The sequence below is a fragment of the Limulus polyphemus genome, unplaced genomic scaffold (assembly GCF_000517525.1).
Source record: "Limulus polyphemus unplaced genomic scaffold, Limulus_polyphemus-2.1.2 Scaffold648, whole genome shotgun sequence".
Lineage (NCBI taxonomy): Eukaryota > Metazoa > Arthropoda > Merostomata > Xiphosura > Limulidae > Limulus > Limulus polyphemus.
In genome coordinates, this window is record NW_013666258.1 from 40,302 (window position 1) to 62,761 (window position 22,460).

At 32.8% G+C, this 22,460-nt stretch overlaps 2 protein-coding genes across 4 annotated transcripts in view; both read right to left on the bottom strand.

Moving 5' to 3' along the window:
• Positions 1–491: 491 nt before the first annotated feature.
• Positions 492–14,359, bottom strand: LOC106459685 (caspase-7-like). The gene is made up of 5 exons (XM_013919327.2): positions 14,299–14,359; positions 6,720–6,858; positions 5,418–5,608; positions 4,559–4,682; positions 492–781 (listed from the first exon to the last, which is right to left on the bottom strand). The coding sequence occupies exons 1-5, from the start codon at positions 14,341–14,343 to the stop codon at positions 492–494; spliced, it is 789 nt and encodes a 262-aa protein (XP_013774781.2). The 5' UTR covers positions 14,344–14,359.
• A 3,279-nt stretch (positions 14,360–17,638) lies between these two features.
• The window catches only part of LOC106459691 (tolloid-like protein 1), a 28,300-nt gene continuing 23,478 nt past the window's right edge, over positions 17,639–22,460 (bottom strand). For all 3 annotated transcript variants that reach the window (XM_022386220.1, XM_013919334.2, XM_013919335.2), the window contains 3 exons: positions 21,216–21,429; positions 19,099–19,349; positions 17,639–18,794 (listed from right to left, as the gene is read on the bottom strand). In XM_022386220.1, the coding sequence (XP_022241928.1) occupies positions 18,630–18,794; positions 19,099–19,349; positions 21,216–21,429 (630 nt within the window). In that variant the 3' untranslated portion in view covers positions 17,639–18,629. The remainder of the gene's footprint in view (positions 18,795–19,098; positions 19,350–21,215; positions 21,430–22,460) is intronic.

Sequence of the window (22,460 nt, forward strand, 5' to 3'; positions counted from 1 at the left end):
TTTTTTCTTTTAAAAAAGATAACTATTTATAATGCTCCCTACGTAATAAAAAATAAATTACAGTAAAAGCAATAAATATTTTGTAGGTTTTGAACCAAATTAAATAACAGTAAACCTTTTTTTTGATTTACGGTATTTTCTTATTTTGATGTTTTGAGCTTTTTTGTGTTTAGAACAATATATACTAATTTTTAAAGTATCAAATTGAATTTTTGTTCAATAAAAATCTTTCAAATGAGACTGTAGCTTTTTTCCCCCAAAAACTTTGTCTTCAAAATAAGGGTGCGTCTTATATTCCGAAAAATACGGTAGGCTTCTTTTTCCACGAAGTTTAAGCTTGGATTTAAAGTTTCACACTAAATTGTTTTATCGGAGTTTCATATGCTAAAATTACGCATTGTAGGTAAGAGCTACTATTAATTTACTTGAAGCTTTTATGGATTACGTTACTGTAAAGTATAGTTCATTGTTCTAAGTCAGTTTAGATAATTTTATCTACTCCTACTGATGAACCTTACTTCAGAAGGAGTGCTGATATTATGAGGAAATACCAATTGTTTTGTAAGCGTTGTTATGAAACATGGCATCTGCTTCTTTCCGCTCCATTTCTTGTCATTTGGTACGTTGGACTGAAAGTCATAAGCCATTTTTCGGTTTAGTTGTCTTAGAATGTTCATGAGTTCAAGCTCTTCCTTCTTGTTTCTGAGACCTTTTTCTATGATAGCACACAAGTTTGTGATGAAGTGGGAACCGTCTACCGTGTTTCTGAACGAGAAGTACCCTGGAACCATAAAGTTATGACCCTCGATAAAGTTGTCAAAGTGAAGGTCAATGAATTTCATTTTGTTGGCAGTTCTATGATAATTTAAAACAACGTTCGTCGTTAGTTTGAGAACTAATACTATATATGTTCCTTTGGTAATCTTTTTTTCTTCACACCTTATGCTACACGTTTGTGTGGGTGGTTTACTGCATTTCTTTTTTGAGAACTAACACTACAAGTTCCGGTGGCTATATATGTTTTACTAAGCCTGTTGTTGAGAAATAATACTACAGTTTCGCATATTTGTGTGCGATAATTGCGTTCCTGCATGTGTACTCGAGGTATCAACCACTAATAGTTAGTGAAAGATGTGAAAAATCAATTAACAAGAACACAGATACGTCTGAAAATTATAAGGATATAAATATATTAGCTGAAAGCTATCTTTTAAAGGACAATAATAATATCCTATATTATTACACATATACTGTAATTAAACACCTTCCTTTATCGTTTTAAATGTGCTTTCACCGTACGACTTAGCCTACAAAAATTGTATAATATTTTTATGATACAGACTTAAAATCGGAAACGTTTTATTTGTGTGAAATTATACTGTAGTACTTTCGTTCTATGTATCTATTTGTGTCTTTGAAGAAATAAGAGTATCTGTTTCTTTTTTTGAAGTTAAGCACAAAGCTACACAATGGGCTATCTGTGCTCTGCCCACCACGGGTATCGAAACCCGGTTTCTAGCGTTGTAAGTCCGCAGACATACAGCTGTGCCATAGAGGAGCAACAATATCTGATGATTTCTTTTAGGTATTGACACTATTTTTTTCTACACAAGGTTTAGTACATTTTTCTAGCTTTTACAACACCAGCAGGTCTTTCTCGAATGCATATTTACTAGTTGAAATAGTGTAAGCCAGTTTAATGAACATGAAAAATAGATAAAAGAAGAGTTTGAATTTCTTAAAAAACATCGAAAAATATTTCTACTGAATTCAAATAACGTGTCTATTCCCTAAGTGCCCCAGTGGCACAGCGGTATGTCTGCGGACTTATAACGCTACAAACCGGGTTTCGATACCCGTAGTGGGCAGAGAACAGATAGCTTATCATATTGCTTTGTGCTTAACTTCAAACAAAAAAAATTATCCCTGGACTTAAACAATTTTCTAACAAAATGTTATTGACGGTATGTATTTCTCTCAAAGTGATTTTAATTCATGTTATTGGTATTATGATGTTATAAGATCAGATTGATAAACATTATTTACCATAGTCTTAATTTTGAAAACAAATGATTTACCTTTTATCTCGTTGTCTGAGCAATAGTAAAAGTTCAACTGGAAGATTAGTAAATTAAGTTAAACGTATCCTTACTTTTAAAGTTTTAAATTTCGTACATATTTCTATAATCTTTTAAACCTCTGATTAAAAAATTAGTGACGTTATGAAAAATCTTTCCTGTGTTGTGATTTAAACGACCGAGTTGGTAAACCAAGAAAACTTTGATGTTTAACAAATATTATTTGTCCAACAGTTAGTACTAATTTTATCCCATTTGCGAGGGATGTCACATTACTAATAATTATAACCAAAACCTAAAGTACAGATATGCTAGAACTCATGAAATGTTATTTGATATATGTCTGATTAGACTATGCCAGATATTTATCGGGAGAACAACACAAAAGAGGAAAAATAACTCCTTTCTAGCTATCTCGAAAACTTTGTCGTTATGAAGAAAAACTGGGAATAAGTTATACAAGTACCAATATTTTCAATAATTCTGTTTTCAGGTTAATAATAGACAGAAATATTATGACGAAAACAATAATCACATTTCCACATGAAGTATGACATTAAAAAAGAGACTCATTAAGCTATTCCAAATTTAGCTCTTTTGTAGTTTATATACTTTTACTGAAAAATTTCAAATTCTTCCAAGATTTCAAATTACATATGCAAACACAACGGACTATCATGATCTCAGCTTTGTCGCTCGGATGCTGCAGGCCACTAAAGTTTTTATAGGAAATTAAAATCACAGTAGTAGCTTTAAATACATGTTTCATAATGCAGATAAATAAAAATACATGTGTATTTTCCTGCTTCAAAAAGAACCCTATAAAAATTGTCAAAGATAAATAATGGCAACGAAAAAACTTCACAGAATGTCGTATTATGGTTACTTACCTGATGCTATAGAAAACACAATGAAATATTTCGAGAAAATATAGTCTTCTTAATATTATAATGTTAGTAGCGCTTAGTGACTAATGCAGTTAAAAGAAGAAAGAAAAACTTTTTGTTTTGTGCTCGAGGTATTCTTCCAAGTTAATGAGCAGTAAAGGTGTAGGGCTATTCGAATTGGTGAATCTATTCCACCTTTCGTTATCTTGTGATGTTATTGGAAATATTTATACAAGCACTTTTAGTTAAGAGATTTTAAAATAGGGCAAATAACTTTATGTGGATTAGTAAATATGTCCTATAATTTGTTTTTTAGGTCACATTGAATAATTACATTTAGCTTACTGCATATTTTCTAAGTTCTCCACAGAACTATTCAACATTCTCGAACTGAAATCAAAGATTATATGTTGACAATAATCTAAACACCTACCAGGATTTTATTATATTTTGTATAATACATTTTAGAGTACTTGTTTCATGGTATAGGACTGACAGCATATTCTTATGTATAGAACAGTGGTGTCTGAGGGCATGCCCCCAAGAAAAATTGGGGCTCTGAGATTGAATTCTGTGCTAATTTTACTATAATTTATTGAAAGTATTAATCATTTGCAAGCACTTCTTCATGATACTGGCACTTGTACTCACCATAGCCATAAGCAAGCACAAGCAGTTACACTTGCAGAATACACATTAATGTATTATGCATTTTATACTGATTCATACATACTACTATAACTCTATGTATTTACCTAGAAACAAGTTTTGAAGCGCATGTTAAAGTTTAAAAAGCCTTACAGTTACTGTGACAAAATGTTGGCCCGGCTGTCACCCGGTCTGCCGCACCTGCTCTGGCGCACTCGTAAAAATACCATTTCGTTCGTGATTAGGTGTGCTTATTAAGAAGTGTACAAAAGGTAGAGAGAAAGCCTAACATATAGCAGACTTAGGCCTAATCATCTGGAAGGATGGAAAGTGCAAAGCATAGCGTCCTTAATTTTTAATGACAGACTAGTAGGAGAGCAGCTAGTAAACGTCACCCACCATCAACTTTTGGTCAACTCTTGCTTCAGAAAATAGTGGGAATTGACCATAAACCTTTTAGCTTACCCACGATCTCAAAGTACGAAGAGCGTTTCTGCAGCAAAGGAACGCAAACCATGAACCCTCGGATTCACGGTTAGCGCCCATTAATACTAAGCCACGCCTGGTCCTATAATTAGCAACGACAAAGCCCAACAGAAAGCAGCATTAGGCATACTTATCAGATTAGTAGATATTGATCAGTCAAAGTAAAAAATAGTGTCCGTTAGGGTGTTTGTTGTTAAAAGCATAGCTACACAATTGGCTATCTGCGATGTATCCACCACAGGAATCGATCTCCAGATTTTTAGCGTTATAAGCCTTTAACCTTACCGCTGAGGCAACGGGGACAAAGTACGACAGAAAACAGTATTTGTTCTATTAGGTTTACTCATTAGAATACGGTAGAAATGACAACGAGAAAAGTCCACAAAAACTAGCATTAAGCCTACTTGCTAAGGGAAGTGTAGAAATAGTAGTTAGAGAGTTTTTTTTAGGCTAACTTACCAGGTACAGTAGAAATAGCAAGAAGGAAATCCGGATTTGTTACCATCGAATGATTGTTGTGATCTGCCATATTATATCCTTTTTTCAGTTTCACACCATTATCCAGCTTTGTTCCTCTACAAGCCTTTATTGGAAATGTGCAAATGCTTTTCAGTAAGGTCTGACGGACGAAATATTCACAAATACAGAGTGTATAATCTTAAGTTACATTGCTAGTAAGAACTGTGTATTTGATACAACTATATTTTGGAACATTTCTGTACTTAATAACAGATTTTTTTTTGATATATATATACTTGTCTGAAATGTTAGCATTTATAAAACTGTGCATAATTTTTATGTACTTTCGAAGATTTTACACTTACAAATACGATAACAATTACATTGAAATTGTCATATTATCAAAATACTTAAACTTCGAGTTAATGTTGCGTTAAAGTATCATATTTTTTCATCGTAACTAATTCTGTTAACTTATCAATGGCATTTGGTTGTATCAATATTACGAAGTTTTAATAAAACACATAGACTTGAAAATCGAGACTAATCTATAGATACTCAGAGTTTAAATTGTTAAAAGTTGAATAGAAAAAACGTACTCCAGATATTACATGAACTCATTAATTATCTCGTTCTTTTAATAATAAGTAATTGTTGATTAAATATTGCATTACCGTCTCGTTTTCGTAATAATGAAACACATTTGAGGGCATGAGAATCTTGTATTCGATGGTGCAAATATCTTATTAAAACAATATATTTCTATTCTTGAACGGTATCAAAACTGAAAAGATAGCACTTGATGTCAAAAAGTTGATCGACGTCTGAAAGCAAGTCAGGAACTGTTGTATTGTCTCACCTGAATGAAGAATAACTTGGGCTTTCCTCGCAGGGTAGGACATACATCATCTTTGAAAGGATCGTACAATCTGTTGTAACTAAAACGCCCTTCGCTACCATAAAGATACTCGTTACCATCAGGCGTGGCACCACCATGCGTTAGAATGCAACATACAAAACAGTCTTCATCTGAATGATCAGCTTGAGCAACTAGAAAGAAAATCAAGCAGGGAACATATAAAATCAACTTTCGTTTACAGGCTCAGTAAACAAAAAGAAATCTGATCTTTCTTATTACTTCGTTAATCTTAATATCCTTTACATTCGTGTTTTTTATTATCGTCTTTAACTTATAAGATACTTATTTTAACGCTGTATTATTTGCACATTATATCATTTTATCGCTTTAGAATACCAAGCGCTTAAGAAAATCCTGAATAACTACTAATGAAAAGCAAGAAAAATCTACCGATATAATATGTGCGTTAATATCTAATTGAGCTCAGTTTGAAATAGATTTTATCCATTTATTATGATTCTTAGATAATATTTGTGTTGAACAAAAACGTAACCCTTAAGTTTTAAGAGAGGTTTTTAATAAAAATAAGTAGTTTGATTGTTGAATCGAACCCTGGATTTTAGTGTTGTAAGTCTGTAAACTTACCGCTGTCCAACTTAGTATACAACTTAGTAAGAATAATAAACAGCGAACAATGAATGTTTAACTAAGTCATACAGTTGTCTCAAAACTTCATATTATAAGGAATAACGTTTATACTAAATTATCTTATAATACAATAAGATCATTTTTTATGATACATTTCACATATAATAATGTGATATTCTTACGTTCAGGTTAAGTACCATGTTTATATTATACCAGATTTTATAGATTAAGCTTTCGATTTTAATAAGTGTAATTATAAATAGTAAGCCATAGCATACATAATAAGTAATAACATTTGATAACTTTTTCATGAAAACGGTGCAATTAAATGGCATACACCAACTTTTTAAGATTGGTCAGATGTCACTGGAAACGAAAATATATATACTTTTTTATTTCTACCTGTCTCCCAGTAAGTCAACAGTAAGGAAGGACTTACAATATTAAAATATGTGATCGATCTCTGTAGTGTACAGAGCACAGTTAGTCTATTGTGTAGTATTGCGCTAAAACAAACAAACAAATAATACGTTTTTCTACTGGCATGAACTACAGATGAATCTTTATGAAAATAAAAATGAATATCAAATCACATCTTCATTATTTAGACTAAACTTTCTATTATTAAAATAGAAAAATAAAAACTTTCAATACCTTTTCTCAATGTATCAAAAATTTCAAATGCCGTGTAATCTTTGAAAACAATAACTTCAAAACTCAAGGCTCCAAAGCATCTCTTCAAGTTTTCTGCATCAACTTCACCCCCATATCTTGGACACAATGATTCAAATTTCTGATCGAAATATTCATAAAAAATATCACAAAATAGTATTCATAAAATTTAAAATGCTTTTGATGAGTAGTTTCTTTATTCATCAGGAGCAAAACTATATTGGAAAATGGTTTACAAACAGTTAAGAAATGAAATATTAGACAAATGATAATTTTATACTAAAATTTCAGACTCCAGTATTATTGCTGTTATTGGTTTGGTTCGAATGTAGGTATAATATGTGATAACATCTTCAAAGTCCTTTAGTTGAAAAACACACCTATTAATACTTATTCCAAATGTATCTAAATGTCTTCCTGACTGATTTAAAAAAAGATGGCCTTAAAAATAGAGCTAATACTGAACTAATAAAAGACGTGTTTTACGAAATACAAAACCAAAACTGGAGAAGCATGAGAACTTTTTGATTAATAAACCTTAAGAGGAAGTTAATCAAGCGATTGTCGAATAGGTTAGACCGATAGCGGATGTTATTATGAGTAAACAAGGAAAGTAGAGAGATGAGAAGTTTGTACGAGGTCCGATTATCCTATTGCTAGACCCAATTTTTCAGTTTATCTTTACTTACTGACTAATTTGGGTGTTAATTTATTAGATTCCAGCATTCCCTACTTTTTCATTACATGCCGTACTTTACACACAATCCTTTCCCTTGCTCTGTTAGCGTTAGAGCTTGAAATTAATTCCTTAATGACGGTTTTACTAAATTTTCTTCCTGTAATTATTGTCATATTTAATTGCTAGCACTATGTCTTGATTATAGAATTAGCTGACATTGGTGGTATTTCTGCTATTAGCATTATTTCACTCGATACTTCTGACTCTACAACTAAGACATGACGTACTTTCAACAGAAGAACGAAACTGGAAATTATTTCGCCAATCATTCTTCCTTCCTCTGATCTCTTCAGTGTGATGATGTAACTCAACCTTATTTCGCTGCAGCATTCCAAGTTTTTATATTATAGTAAATGTAACCAATGGCTGATTAATTGTAACTAATTACAAGTTTCATAGTCCTACAGGTTATAGTACTTATCAAATACATTGTTGAGGTCAAGAACTCAGCCAGTAAGGAGGAGTTGTTGCTGATAGGGACACTGAGACATTTTTGAAATTATTAGAATTATCCAAGCTCAGAGACTGGAATATATAACAACTCGGTATACTATTGAATATCATTAAACTGATTTCTGGTCTTTTACTCCAATATATATATACAAAAAACTACACGAGGAACTGTACATTGATGGACACCTGTAGAATAGTCTTAACTTTTGAAGCAATGCATTTATCCTCTTTGGTGGTGATTGGTTTTGAAAAGTTTTATATTGGACTATTCATAACCAACTTTACTTAGTGCTTTCATTGCAAAAGATATAATCATAATGTCTCTAAATGCAAAGGTGTCCATAATTATTCTATTCGTGGTGGCCCCTAGCCTTGCACTCATTGTTTAGTCACATCTCCTTATTCTCTGCCAGTTATTCAGACTTATACAGTGCTCGATTTGAAAAATGCAAAATAATTGGAACATGCCAGAACCTACACCATATCACTAGTACAAAAAGAACACAAACTCGTTTCTCTTACTTTTATGGATCTTGGAACTTCCTAAACCTTAGTTATTTCTTAAAATATATTAATATTTCCTATTGTCCTTCTATTAACACCTTTTCTCCTCGACCAGAGATGAAAATGAATGAAGCTGGAAGTAATTCTGGTGTCAAAAATATGCAAACTAGCACCTTACTATCTTATGGAATACTCGACTCTAAACTGATAATGTATGTTGAAGTCATAATTGGAAGGGTTCAGGGTTCTAAACATTCCGAATATTTAAATAATCACCATTTTGTCCATCTGGTTCCAGAATATATTAAAACTTCTATCTCGTGATGTTTCTGTGACTTGATATTCTACAGTGGAATGCTAAAAGCCTATATACTCACTACTTTGAAATGCGATGGTACTGGAAAAACCGTTCCTCCTTTTATCTGTATGCGAATCTTAGTTAAGGCCCTCTACTATTTACCCATTCATTTCCTGGTTATAATATATCTCAGAATGACAAGTCCTAGGGAGAGTATGGTTATCTATGTATTCTGATCTAACGAAATATTTTGTCTTTTTTCGGATTTTCTTTCAAACATCTAGCCACTTGAGGTCTTGAATATTTGTGTTTGTTAGAGTACCAAAACTCTGTTCTAAATGTGACACCTAAATATTACCGCCTTACATCTTGTTTTCAGTTAGCTACCCGTTTTCCTTATTTTCAGAGACTTTAATACCCACTACTCTTTGAGAGTCTCCTTTAATTCTGATTCTAATGATTTAATTAGTAAATGCCTCCTTAGTAAAAGGAATTAGTTATTTTAATAATTGTACGTCACATGTATGAACCACCCAACTAGTTGACTCTCTGCTCTTGATATTACTATAGTACACAGAATTTGGATGAAAAATGTGTTGTGGAAATCCACAAATTATATTGGCAACGATACCTTCTCTTACATCGTTAACAACTCCTTTATCTTGGACCATTTTTATCTATTATTCCGCTTGTTCAATTTTTCACAGGTGTAGGTTGGTATGAATATTTTTCTCATTTGGATGCCTCTTACTTTAGCATGATTTTCCTACGATTACTCTTCCTATTTTTTTAAAGACTCGTGGTGAAGGCTGAACAACTTTTGTCCTTCCAATCTAGACAATTTATGAGTACTCAGAAAAAGGTTACAAGAGTGTAATGCTGAAAGTAAAAAGTTTATTATTCGTTGTCGTCGAAGTTATCACTACCTGGCTCTCCATTTCAGCAAAATGTTCGTCAACTTCCTTATAATAAAGATAAATGACATATTAAGAATTGTGAGAGGTCTAACTTGAAAAACTGAAACAAAATTAACAAAAATATCTATTCCATATTATTAATGCCAATTACATGCGCCAAAATAATGCTCGACTTTCTGATGGTTACTATTTAACTACCTCAACATTACAAGTGCCAGACCTATGCTAAATTTCTGCTCAGTAGAATGGATAATTAAGCTTTTCCTCACAACAACAATAATGCTCTTATTTTTCAACTAACATGTATAAAATCCTTCTAATGTGTTAACAAAATAAATTCAATACTTCTTTCCCATAGCAAGATACTAATGGATAAGACCATGTTACTTATTTCATAATATAGCATTTAGATAAATATATTCTAGATTTTCTCCTAAAACAGTTTAATGACAATGGAGTGAAGGGTGTTTGTCCTCCTATCTGGACCCATAATGCTGTTCTTTTTGAGGGTCTCTGGTATACGAAGCGTTTCAATCAAACATCTGCCCTTCCTCATTATCATAATGTATTAGCAATATTTTTATAACCTAGGATTACCATACTTGTGTGATCTATAGAATATTTAAACGTTCTTTTTCGGCCAAAATGATTTTCAAAGAGAACGAAGCATCACGAATTGTCTAGTTTGTCTTCAAAAGCCTATTTCTTGATTTGGCTTTCACAGGCTATAATATTCCGATGTTTCTTGATATGGAAGATGTTTTAGGTTCCTTGTGGGGTGATAGTTTACTTCCAAACCTTTTTTGATCGATATATAAAAGACAAATCTTTGTAGTGATTAAATTACTTTCTTCACCACAGGGCTTACTGTATCAAATCGAATGACAAGAGTAAAAAATGTTCACCTATCTGATTTGGAAAGCGTTTTAAAGGAATGTGATTCTGTAAGCATTTCTGTGTATTAGAGCTTGTTGCCAACTGCAAGAAAAGCTTAAACGTTCTACGTAATTGTTGTTTCTAATGGAGAAATAATCAACATATTCTGCTTCTTTATAGCTCTTTTATTCATCTAAAGTTAGATTATAGTTGTATTTTCGAAAACATAACTCTTACATAAAACTGACAGTATCCACTATGTTGCTTTGCATACCTGCTTGGTTACAAAACTGATACACCCTTATCTTTGTTCTTCAAATTGTAGCTTGTGGGCGCCTTATTGATCTTTACTGGGCATGCTTGCATCCATAATGTTAAGATAATACAGTCTCACCCTTTCCAACTTTATTCAAGATAAAATTGCCTCAACTTTGATTATTTGGAAATTGGGTTGTATACATAATGTTTGCTTTCATATTGTTTACAGCTTATAATGATTCCACTCGTTATGTGTAACTTGTTTGTTCAATGTGGCACCTACCCAGCGATTTATCCACAATATTCACGTGGGTTTCTCTATAATTAATCTTCCTAATAACAAATGTAATCCTTTCTTGCTGTCGGAAATTATCAAGTTTTGGTGATCCTCTAAACATGCACGCTATTGAATCTTATAATCCTTCATCTGGTCGGAAAGCAAGTGCCGTTTTTGTCCATTTCCTTGGCATTTCAAAGGATTTGTCTTCTGGCAATACTGGAATTTATATCCGCTGAATTACTAGTTTTGTTGTTTATCTTTGCTGTTTCTCTCTTTGCTGTAGTAGACGTTTGCTTTCTCAACTTCTTTTCCAAGGCTGCTCTATGAAATCTATTTGGATTCCTGGACCTATTTCACTGACAATCTTGCCGAAAAGGCTTGTGGGAAACATACAATTGACATCTTCCTTACTTCTGGTTTTCGTCGCAATTTGCGTCTTCAATTAATTCATGCTTGGACTCTTGGGTCTTCTCTACTATTGGCCATTTTACTTATAATATTATACAATTTTTTTACTTTTTAATAGGAAATTGATATTTTCATCAGCTTATGTTTTGACAAATGAGAATCTAATTACACTGTGTTGAAAATTGGAAAATTCGTCTCCAAAACTCCTCTGCATGACTTATGTCTCCATGACAGTTATACAACTATCAACCATGTTCTTGCTGACCGTCCTTAATATTTTGTTGCGAAACAAGTTTTGTTACGTTCTAAAAATTTATAACTTTCATTTTAGGATAAAGACGATCTCCTAAGTGTTCCACATATACTTTCTTTTGCTCAATACTCAAGGCAATCTTACGTTATTCAAGATATCTTCCAGTTTGATTACATATAAACTCACCTATTTAAAAAAAAATCAGTTTTGATTTTCATTTCGTAACCTTTTTGTTTTGAAAGAGCCTAATATTTAGAGACACAAATGAGCCAACATTCCAGAAAAGAAGAATGTTACCTTTTAGAGTAAGTAGTGTGACAACACATCTTTATAACACTGATCATGTAAACTTTTGAAGGATCCAACATAAATTTCCAGTGGGAAAGATACTCTGTGTTAGACCAATACCAGCATTATCAATCGCTCAATATCAAAGGTGCAATCAGGTCTCATGCGCGGGCGGAAGTTTGCATTACGTATTGGTGTGTTTTTCTTATAGCAAAGCCACATCGGGCTACTTGCTGTGTCCACCAAGGGGAATCGGACCCCTGAGTTTAGCGTTGTGAATCCCACCGGATTGGACTGTTTAGCTGCTTAGAAACTTTCGTAATCTTAATATATTGTTTTAATACTTTAGTTAAGAAAAATATATTTGATTTGGTTTTAATTTCGCGCAAAGCTACATGAGGGCTATCTGCGCTAGCCGTCCCTAATTTAGCAGTGAAAGACTAGAGGAAAGGCAAGTAGTCATCACCCCCCACTGCCAACTCTTTTATCTACGAATAGTGGGATTGACCGTCGCACTGTAACTCCCAGCTGAAAGGGCGAGCATATCTTGCGGAACCGGGATTCAAATCCGCGACCCGCAGATTTTGAATCGAGCGCCCTACCACCTAGCCACCAAAACAAATATATCCAAAACTATGACGGACGATTTATGCGCTCAGGCTGATGAAGAGTGATATCTACAGTCTCAGCAGAGAGAAACTTTAATATCTATTTCTTCTTGGAGTTGTTATTCACCTCTTCCGTATACAGATAAACTAACACAGATAAAAATAATTCAAAATATTTGTTAATGAAGACATTTCAGTATAATGTAGTTTATATTAGGTGTTATGGTATACAATATAACAAGATTTACAACTGACAATAAGATAAACAATATTCATAAGTTTATAGACAATGCATACCAGTTACAGGATTTGTTATATCTTTTGAAAGGTTAGAATACACACACACACACACATTATATATCATTATTTGAAAACCATTTACCAATATTTCTATCCTCGTCTATTTTATTCTAAAACTTTGACTTCTTGGATATTAAAGTGGTAACCTAATTGCTATATTTGGTGATTATGACTTTAAAATTAATATGAACAGTTTATTAACATGCAATGTTCAAGTAGTGTTAAGCGTATAAACGTACATACGGATTCAAAAGTCCGTTGTCACACACACACACACGATTTATAAATGGAGAAGGACAGGAAAATATTTGTTAGAGGTAATAAAACAAGATGCCATAAACCTACCTTCTAACAATATCACTGACGTTATACAAGGTCATCTTCAACCATGTCCTTCGGAAATACTATTAGTATGCAATGTTATTGGCACGGGTGTAGAAAAATGGGAAATGAAACAAACTGAACCAAAAGTTGCCGACAGTTATAAGTATAAATACATCCTTTCCATGTATATAACTATACAACAGATGATCGAAATCCGATCATAAGGTTTGTTACAAACGTAGGTTTGAGATGCGATGTCAGAATTTTGTATTATCGGGTCATTTCAATTTTGAAAGGTCCAAAAGGTTAAAATGTATTCAAGTAAGAATATTCTAAATAACATACAAGCATCGTTCTTCTCCTCAATTATCTAAATAGTGGAACAGTATTTATTTTAAGAAAATGGTTTAACATAGTCCTAGTGTATGGAGATTGTCACCACAATGCCAGACCGACCGATAGATTGCATGCCAAACGATTGCCAGATAAACATTATCCTCCTCATCAGATAATAAAATGTCTGTCAGCGGCCTAGATACTTCAGGCTCATTTACTCATACACGCCGTATATGGGCAGGCAAAGAACATTAACCAATACTGACAATGAAGCCGCCATATTGGCATTTGTCACCGTTTCGTAATATCTCATTTACATTTATACCTATAAATTATTTGTCAATAGTCCAAAATAAGTTAAAATGGCAGCTAGTCTAAGTAGCTTTGTCACACATACAAGAATTTCTTTATTTCTTAATTATTTGCCTCCTAACTGACTAACTCTGAATTAAGCTGTACACACAAAAAGTTGTATTTAAATTAGTGTTGTTTTATGATTCTTAGTTTCGAAGAGTTCAATTTATAGAATAGCTCTAGTATTAAGAAAATGTAATCTCTTGAGCTTAACTCAAAATAGAACAATAAACAAGTTTATAGGCTAAAATAGTTATGTTTTTGTTGGAATCCGAAAATATCACTTTTTTTGTGAGAAACCTCGTAAAATATCACTTGCTTGAACACGTAATAAACACGATTTATTACTACCGGGTTTTATTTACCTGAATATTGAAAATTAAACACATTCCTCTTCTTTGGTTTCTCATATCGTAGCTCTCCAACTCTAATGATGCCGCCATGTTCTCAATCTGTACAGGAAAATAAATTTCCTTTTTAACAACAAGACAGCCGATATTAACTTACCTTAATTACAAACCACGATATATATATATAATATATATATTTTATTAGGCGACATTATATTGCTTTATGTATTTCAGTTTTATTAAAGTCAGTGAAATATTAATCTAGTTTTTGGGTTATTTTTAAATTGCCTGGAAATTGGATCATTAACGATATTGTTCATTGGATTTACAATTATTGTGTTGCTGATCAAATACAATGAATGGATGCAATTTAATTTTCTGTAATAATCTCTGCGAAATAGTCAGTATAATTGGCGAAAATACCTTTTTAAAGACGACATCGTTTTGCGGATGCGCATAAGTATTTTATTATTAATTTGTGCTAATCGTTAAATCGTCAACTTCGATACCACAAACCAAATGAATAATTTTATATTTAAATTATCTACGATATGGTAGCAATGCAGAGATAATTAAAAATGAACATCGCATGTTGACGTTGGCACCCTATCGTTAACATCTGCCATATGCTAGCAGCGATTTACAAGGGAATTAAAATCCCCTTTATACCTGTATAGTCAGATTAAATCGCGATGGTTTAAAATAAAGCACGTACGAGATGTGAAAAAAATCCAGTTATCATCTGTTTAAGTTTCTAACATTACCTTTAACTAAAGTTGTGAATTTAAACACAAGGAACTAGTGTAGACAAGTAAAATACGTGTAACTTATTTTTACTTATTTCTTCATTGTTTCTAGATTTATCTATAACTTTCGTACGTTACATATAGCTTTCTCTAAAAAAATAAATAAATGTATGTGATTTACGTATCTTCAGAATTGAAGGCCTAGGTGTTAAATAAATAGATGTGCACCTGCATTTTCAACAATTACCCGAGTTACACACGTGTTTAAGATAAACTCGCGATAACATACAAATGAATGTTTTTCTATGCAATGTAAAACAATTTGAAAACAAGTTAATCACTCTAGAGAAACCTCGCCAGAAAATGGACTGAACGAGCACTTTGAAGTATCACGAAAATCTTTGAAGTGTGCAGAAATGTTTAAATATTACAAACTAACAATAGCGTTAGAAGAAAAACTGGTACTAATAGCAGTAGCTTTTTAGACATTTAAACCAACAGAACTAAACATACGTTAGTTAATGGCTAAATAGAAACTGCTACGTTTATCACTCACTTAGATCTTTTTTTACTGCAGCAGAAATGGTGATGAAAAGTAAATTACTACATAAGATGTATTGCTCTCCTATAGTTCATATGTCATAATAGCATTTCCACTCTTAAAATTTACTCTGCATTAAAAGTACCTGCTTTTACAGCTTAAGCCATTTTGTAGAGTCATTTGTTTTGTAAACTTCCAATAGAAAAATAAAATTTCTTGCAATTAAAAAGTCAATTCTTTGCTTCATTTTTTTATTTTTATATATCATAAATATAGCAAAAGAAGTTAGAGTATTAATTAAGATGTGGAAGTAATATAATTACAAGTTGCGTTTTTCTGTTCAACTTTTATTTTAAACTAGATACCGATCGTGCTGTATAGTCTTGTCTAATTTATTAGATAGCATATTTGGTTTCAAAAAAAAAAACATTTAATAGAAACCACCTCATCTCCAACAGCCAGTTTTGGGAAGGTAAATTACTCCAGACCTAATGGTAAAAAACTAAGGACTAAAATATGCAAGATTAAGTACTACTTTCGAATACTGAAGGTGGCAAGCAAATCTCTTAGATTTGGTATTTAATTTCAATAATAGAGATAAACAGAGTGTTTAAACTTATGTCCAGATCAATAAATTCCATAATGAAAACTAAATGGAAATCTATGTTAGTATTTTGTTACACGTCACGTTTGCAGTAGCTGAAACTAAAGAAAAGCATTAAAACAATTTTAATATGCTTACCTCTTGCAGAACCAGTAGCAAAGTCCGGAAGCATTCGACACGAACATATCAAATATTCACCTTGTAATCAACTTTTATACTTGTAGTGAATATCAGACAAAAATTCCAGAAGCCGTTCCTGATGTCAAATCCGTGTGCTTTTACTTGAGACACCGTAAATCCATAATAAACATATGTAACTGATAACAATACGTGTTCGCCTCTTTTTCGTGGAAGATCAGATCCACAAGATAAGTTGTAATTTAGAAGGCTTTCAATGTTTGGAACAAGCAGCGTTCGTGCGAGGGTGTTGGCGATAATTGCTTAGTGTTTACAATAATTGATTGGAGCTAAAATAGAGATAGTATTTAACAAAAACTTGGGTTTCCAGTCATGTTTTTCAAATACAAAACAAATGAAAACTGATCAACTTGTTTATCGGCAGTATTGAGGAAATTAAGAGGTGAAAAAAAAGCAAAGTCGAGACATGTTCGTATTTCATTATACTTTTGATACAATAATTTGGTTGGTACGAAAACACTGCAAGGACGAAGTCAACCGTTCAAACAAATCAAACTTTTTTATTGTAGTAAAAAACCGAAAGCTTTGTTGCCTAAGACGTGTTTGAGTCTCCTCTACTGTAGGATATCATATTGAGTAGTAGTTACGTTAAGAAAAGGTGAAATATTTAATTTATGTAAAATACGTATAATACCAACAATTTCTGAGATTAAAAACAATATATTATAATCCTATGACGAGAGAACTGAATACGGTTTCACGTATATCATTTCAAAATAAGCCTGTTACAGCTTTTAAATTAATACACGAGAAAAGCATCCTCCTCCATCAAGTGTCCCTGATAATGGTGTATTTTTCTAATTCATTGAGTAATAGTAAGTATGTCTGGACATGCTATTCCAAACACCAACATGACACGTACGTAGAACTTCACGAATAAGACGATGATTTGTATCTTTAGATTTATGTCTATCTTACATAATAGTTCATATAAAACACTTAAGAGGATACTGATTATGAAACAGTCTTTTCACTTTGAAACAACCGTTTAATTTGTCCTGTTTCACTTAAAGATGTTTTAAGGAAATATTTAGTTGCAATATTTTGAATAGTCAGTGTATGGAAAATAATTGCCACACTACTATTTCCAAATCGAAACTTTGCTATACGAGTGGTTTCTTCAAGTGTTAGGAAAAAGCTACCGAAGAATTTCATTTTAAGCAGTAACTACAGTGTTAAAGACTAGCTGTTGTTTTATCGTAAATACAATTAATTATTATTAATTTGGCTCTTGTTTAGTATGAAGGAAGACAAAGTACAAAGACCTACGAAAAGCAATATTTAATTCTCCTTTGCACAAAGAGTATTACATCGATTGCACAGAGGACGACAGCCTACGTAGGCTACCTCGCACCAGAAAGCTGAACCAGTGCTGTATTGAAGGTTAAAGTAAACATCCAACAATCGCTAAACTTCAACACAAACTTCCATATCAACACCAACACTCATTCAATACGACTAATATCGTCGCGATATGCTACTTAATTCAACTTCCTTTCTAAAAGGGGGCTTACAATACAACTCTTTTACAGATTTCGTGCTAAGGAACATTTTACACTTATCATACTGTAAGATATTATCTCTTACCGCCAGTATGAAGTAAAAACCAGAACATTAAAACTAACACTTTGTAATACCATATTAAAATTAAAACATCAACTGTCATAACTGGAATGTCAATATTTAAAGCCAAATATAACATGAAACTAAAGGAAGAACAATGGACAAGTCTACCGCGGTTCTATAGGATTTTCGCATTACAGATGCTTCTTATAGTTGACCTTCGAAAGTATGCGAAGACTGGACGATAAAATCTTTCCACATTATTTTAAAACGTTTTAAATAATCTAAAATTTATGCGAGTAGACTTCACGAATTCTTTAGAACTTAAACTTGATAAAATAATCAACTGTACAATTACTAAACATTTCAAAAAGAGATAAAAACAAACAGTACTTTTAACAATACCATATAGTTTCACACAAATGTTGCGATAAATAAAATAACTAAATTATAAAACAAACTATTGTAAGTGTAATACTTCAATACTTGTACAAGTTCCGTGATAACTGACGGCCACTTTCCACTACTTTGGCACTGGCCTCTGCTCCCACAACTTGATTGTTGGTTCGCGACCTACAAGCTCGGAAGTAACACACTTCTCCATGAACCCGGAGAAAAATGAAGACGAAGTACTGGGACTTTAAGGAATATAAATACGACTAAGCACTTATAACGTACAAGCTACTAGGATAGGTCAGTTCCCTAACAGCAGTTGGTTCTTGTCTATTGTCTCCTCTATTCCTCCTCCAACATCGCTAACAGCCAGATAAGCGGCCGAAAATCCCTTAGCGTTAATGGTATCATCCGACCTGAATCTCAACAACAAACCATCACCAGTAGACGTGAACTCTGGTGGTACCTAACGAGATAAAAATAAGAACGGTAAATATTGTTTATAAGAACTTTAGATCCTGCTTTTGTTTATAGCACATAACAAAACGTTGCTTAAACCCTACTACACCTTAATATTTAGATTATACAAAGACATTATAAACAAAGAATAAGTTTCCGTTTTAACTACATAAACTATATGAAAAAGCTCTAAACTTTGTTTTTGACGAAAAACACTGATCTTTACTCTTATAATGATCCAATCTTATAACTTTCGATAAATATGTCAATTAAAATACTAATTTTTATTGTATAAAAACTTTATCACTAACTTTATTTCCACAGAAACGACCTAGGTGAGGAGCAGAGTCGTCGTACCCGTCGTATAATTCTACAAAATCGTAACCACAATCTTGTTCATGTTCGACCTCAAAAGTCAAAAATCTAAGCCTGACACTTGTTCCTTCCTCGGCCTGTATGATCCAGTCACAATCTTCTTTATTGTCATAGTTCTGATCACCATATTTCGAATGAGAGTACAAGTGCTCCACCGAAGGCAGCGCTGTTAGACGGCCACCACAGACTAAAAACAAGAAAATATTTGATTATACATCGGTTCTATAAAATAAAACTATGAACTTCTGCATATTTTAACTCCTACCTTAGAAAGTAGGTTTTTTTTCTTGCTATCATTTTGAAACAAATATTATAGTGCCTTGCAAAAATATTCACCCCTACCCATAATGTAAACAATTTTTTCTAATAATTTTTTTTTCAAAACTAATGATCAAATTTAACACTTGTATGAAGTAGATTGAATATTAGCAAAATCTGCAAAGAAAATATATAAATTGAAATTTGCTGATTTCACAACTTCAGCCCCACAAGTCAGTCCTTGGTGGAAGCACCTTTGGTAGCAATTATTGCTACGAGTCTTTTTGGATATGCGTCTACCAGTTTTGTACAATGAGATAGTTAATTTTTGCCCATTCTTTTTAGCAAAATTGCTCCAATTCTGACTGCAATCTTCAAGTCTCGCCATAAATTTTCCATTGAATTCTAGTCAAGAAATTGACTGGGCCACTCCAGGACGTTCACTTCTTTTGAAACCTCTCCAGCTTGGCTTTGGCCTTGTGCTTTGTATCAATGTCTAGCTGAAATATGAATTTTCGCTACAGTTTGAGACTTTGTTGACTCAAGCAGGTTTTCCCTCTAGAATTCGCCTGTACTTTGCACCATCCATCTACTCCTTAATCCTGGCATGCTTCCAAGTCCCTGCTAGTAAGAAGCATCCCTATAACATGATGCTGCCACTACCATGCTTAACAGTTGGGATGGTATTGACTGGGTGATGTGCGGTGTTGGGCTTGCGCCGGACGTAACGCTTTGAATTTGCACCAGAAAGGTCAATTTGTCTCGTTTGACCAAACATTCTGCCACAAGCGTACAGTATCATTTACATGCTTTGTCACAAATTCTATACGAAGTTTAGAGATTATTTTTCAGTAATGGCTTCTTTCTCGCCACTCGCCCATACAGGGCCGTTTTGTGTAGAGACCGGGATATTATCGATGTATGAACACCAACTCCCATGCCAGACATGGAACTTTGAAAATCTTACAAAGTCACTGTTGGGATCACAGTGGCTACATAGTTTGGAAGGGCGACATGAAACACATTCCACTTCTTAATGATGGACTTCACTATACTCAAAGGGATAAATACCGACTTTTGAAATTTTGTGTAACCTTCTCTTGATCTGTTTTTTGCCACTTTATCCCTGACGTGAGTTGTTTAAACAAATACATTTACTCTGAAGTCACGTTAAACCACTTTGATTACACATAGACTGAGACCATTACATTAACTTTGCCACTTTCCAAACTAATCTTTTGCACCTGAACTGATTTAGGGTTGCTATAGCAAAGGGGTTGAATACTTGTGCGATTGAGTATATTCTAATTCTTTGAAAATCTAACTTACTTTTATGATGTCAACATTTTTTTAAGCTTGTTCAGTTTGGATTATATTGTGTAGATTCTACAAATAAGGTCCCATTTGAAAGTCACGATTGAAGAACAGTCGGAAACAAAATGAGGAAACTTTGCAGGGAGGGTGAATACTTTTGCAAGGCACTGTCAGTGAAAAAAATATTAAGCCTTAAAATGCTGTCACTATTTAAGTACAACGCAATATTGAATGTAGGATTAGTTATTATCTCAAGAACAAATATGTCGATTAAAGTTTAATTCAATTAATGTCTTAAGGTCTGCTGAAGTAAACTATATAGAACCATCTTTATAGCGTTGTCTTAAAAACCTTCAAGTTCAATAGAGCTGAAAAACATTCCCATCGAAAATATTTGTTATAAATACGAGTTGAGGATTACAAACATTTACAAAATTATAGGATATTGCTTTCGTTTTGTATGCTGATTTGAAGTTCTTACCAGTAGAGTGTGTAGCCTTAAAGCCTTTCCGCTGCACAGAAGCATCCGATGTAAAAATCATATACATTCTGTTGGATGAAGCCAAAATTGGATGAGGCACTTTGCTGCCACAGAAACGGCCCAAGGTCGACGAATCAGTATTTTCCCCATCGTAAATAGCGATGTGGTCATACGTACACTCTTGGTGAGGTTCCAGTTCGAAATCGTTGAACAGCTACGAAAAAAGCATAGGATTTTAAAATATTTTCTAAGTTCATACTTTGCAATCAAAACTCGTAAAAAAACTGTCCGAGTCTCTAGTTGCAAGCTATATTTGATAATGATTAGGCCTAACTATAATTTACTCAAAAACACGAATCCAAGTTTGTGGAAGTTATATATTCCCTCATTGCTCGACAATTTCTGTACAAGAACATACAGAGTAAGTTTTGCCCTTCCATTCTTTAAAGGTAAGCTTGAACATTAACTTTTGCAGTTCACGCAGGCAACAAACGATACAGAATTTGTTGTAGAAACATTTATTGCAAATTATTATATAAACGCAAACTGGAGTTTAAAAATTAATTTATTGGCAAGGTTTGACAAATAGTGGACTTAAATATAAGCATATGAACATTCCGATATTTCAAATGAAGTTGGGGATTTATTAAGCACTACATCATGAGCCAATTTAAACTATCATGTTTTTTTTCTGACATTTTTTACTATCTGGATCATTTAACATTATTCTTGACAAATATGCCAGTTAAAAATTAATTTTAGTATTAATACAATAAAACATTAGGAAGTTTTCCATAAAATTATGGTAGATTAGCGATCTAATAGATGGCGCTGTATACAGAAAAAGTCAAACGTTTAAACTGAAATGATAATAAACTCGTCAGCATACGTTTGTTCTCTAAGTGAGCCCATCATTAAATATCTAGTTTTTAAAACAGCCATATTTATATAATTGGATAGAGTTGTATTAAAGAAGTTTAAATGGCAGTAGAGTTTAAATATAATTAGGTTTTCTATTTCGCAAACATTTGCTTAAAAAATGTATAAGGATAGATTTACATAAATCTCTTGTCAATAAATAAATAAAAATAATAAATAAATAAAAGCAAGTAACCCATTACCCGTTAACAAACACAATAAGAGTATTATAGTAAAAAACCTTCTCCAAATATTTTCATTTTTGTATTTTTGTAAAGAAAGAGTGAAAAGTAATAAATTTAAAATCACATTTAATGTAACATAACT

Coding starts and splice junctions, on each gene's coding strand:
- LOC106459685 (XM_013919327.2), bottom strand. CDS start 14,343: ATGAGAAACCAAAGAAGAGGAATGTGTTTAATTTTCAATATTCAG. Junction 4,683..5,417: donor CCAAGTTATTCTTCATTCAG/GTGAGACAATAC, acceptor TTTCCAATAAAG/GCTTGTAGAGGAACAAAGCT. Junction 782..4,558: donor TGCTATTTCTACTGTACCTG/GTAAGTTAGCCT, acceptor TTATGGTTCCAG/GGTACTTCTCGTTCAGAAAC.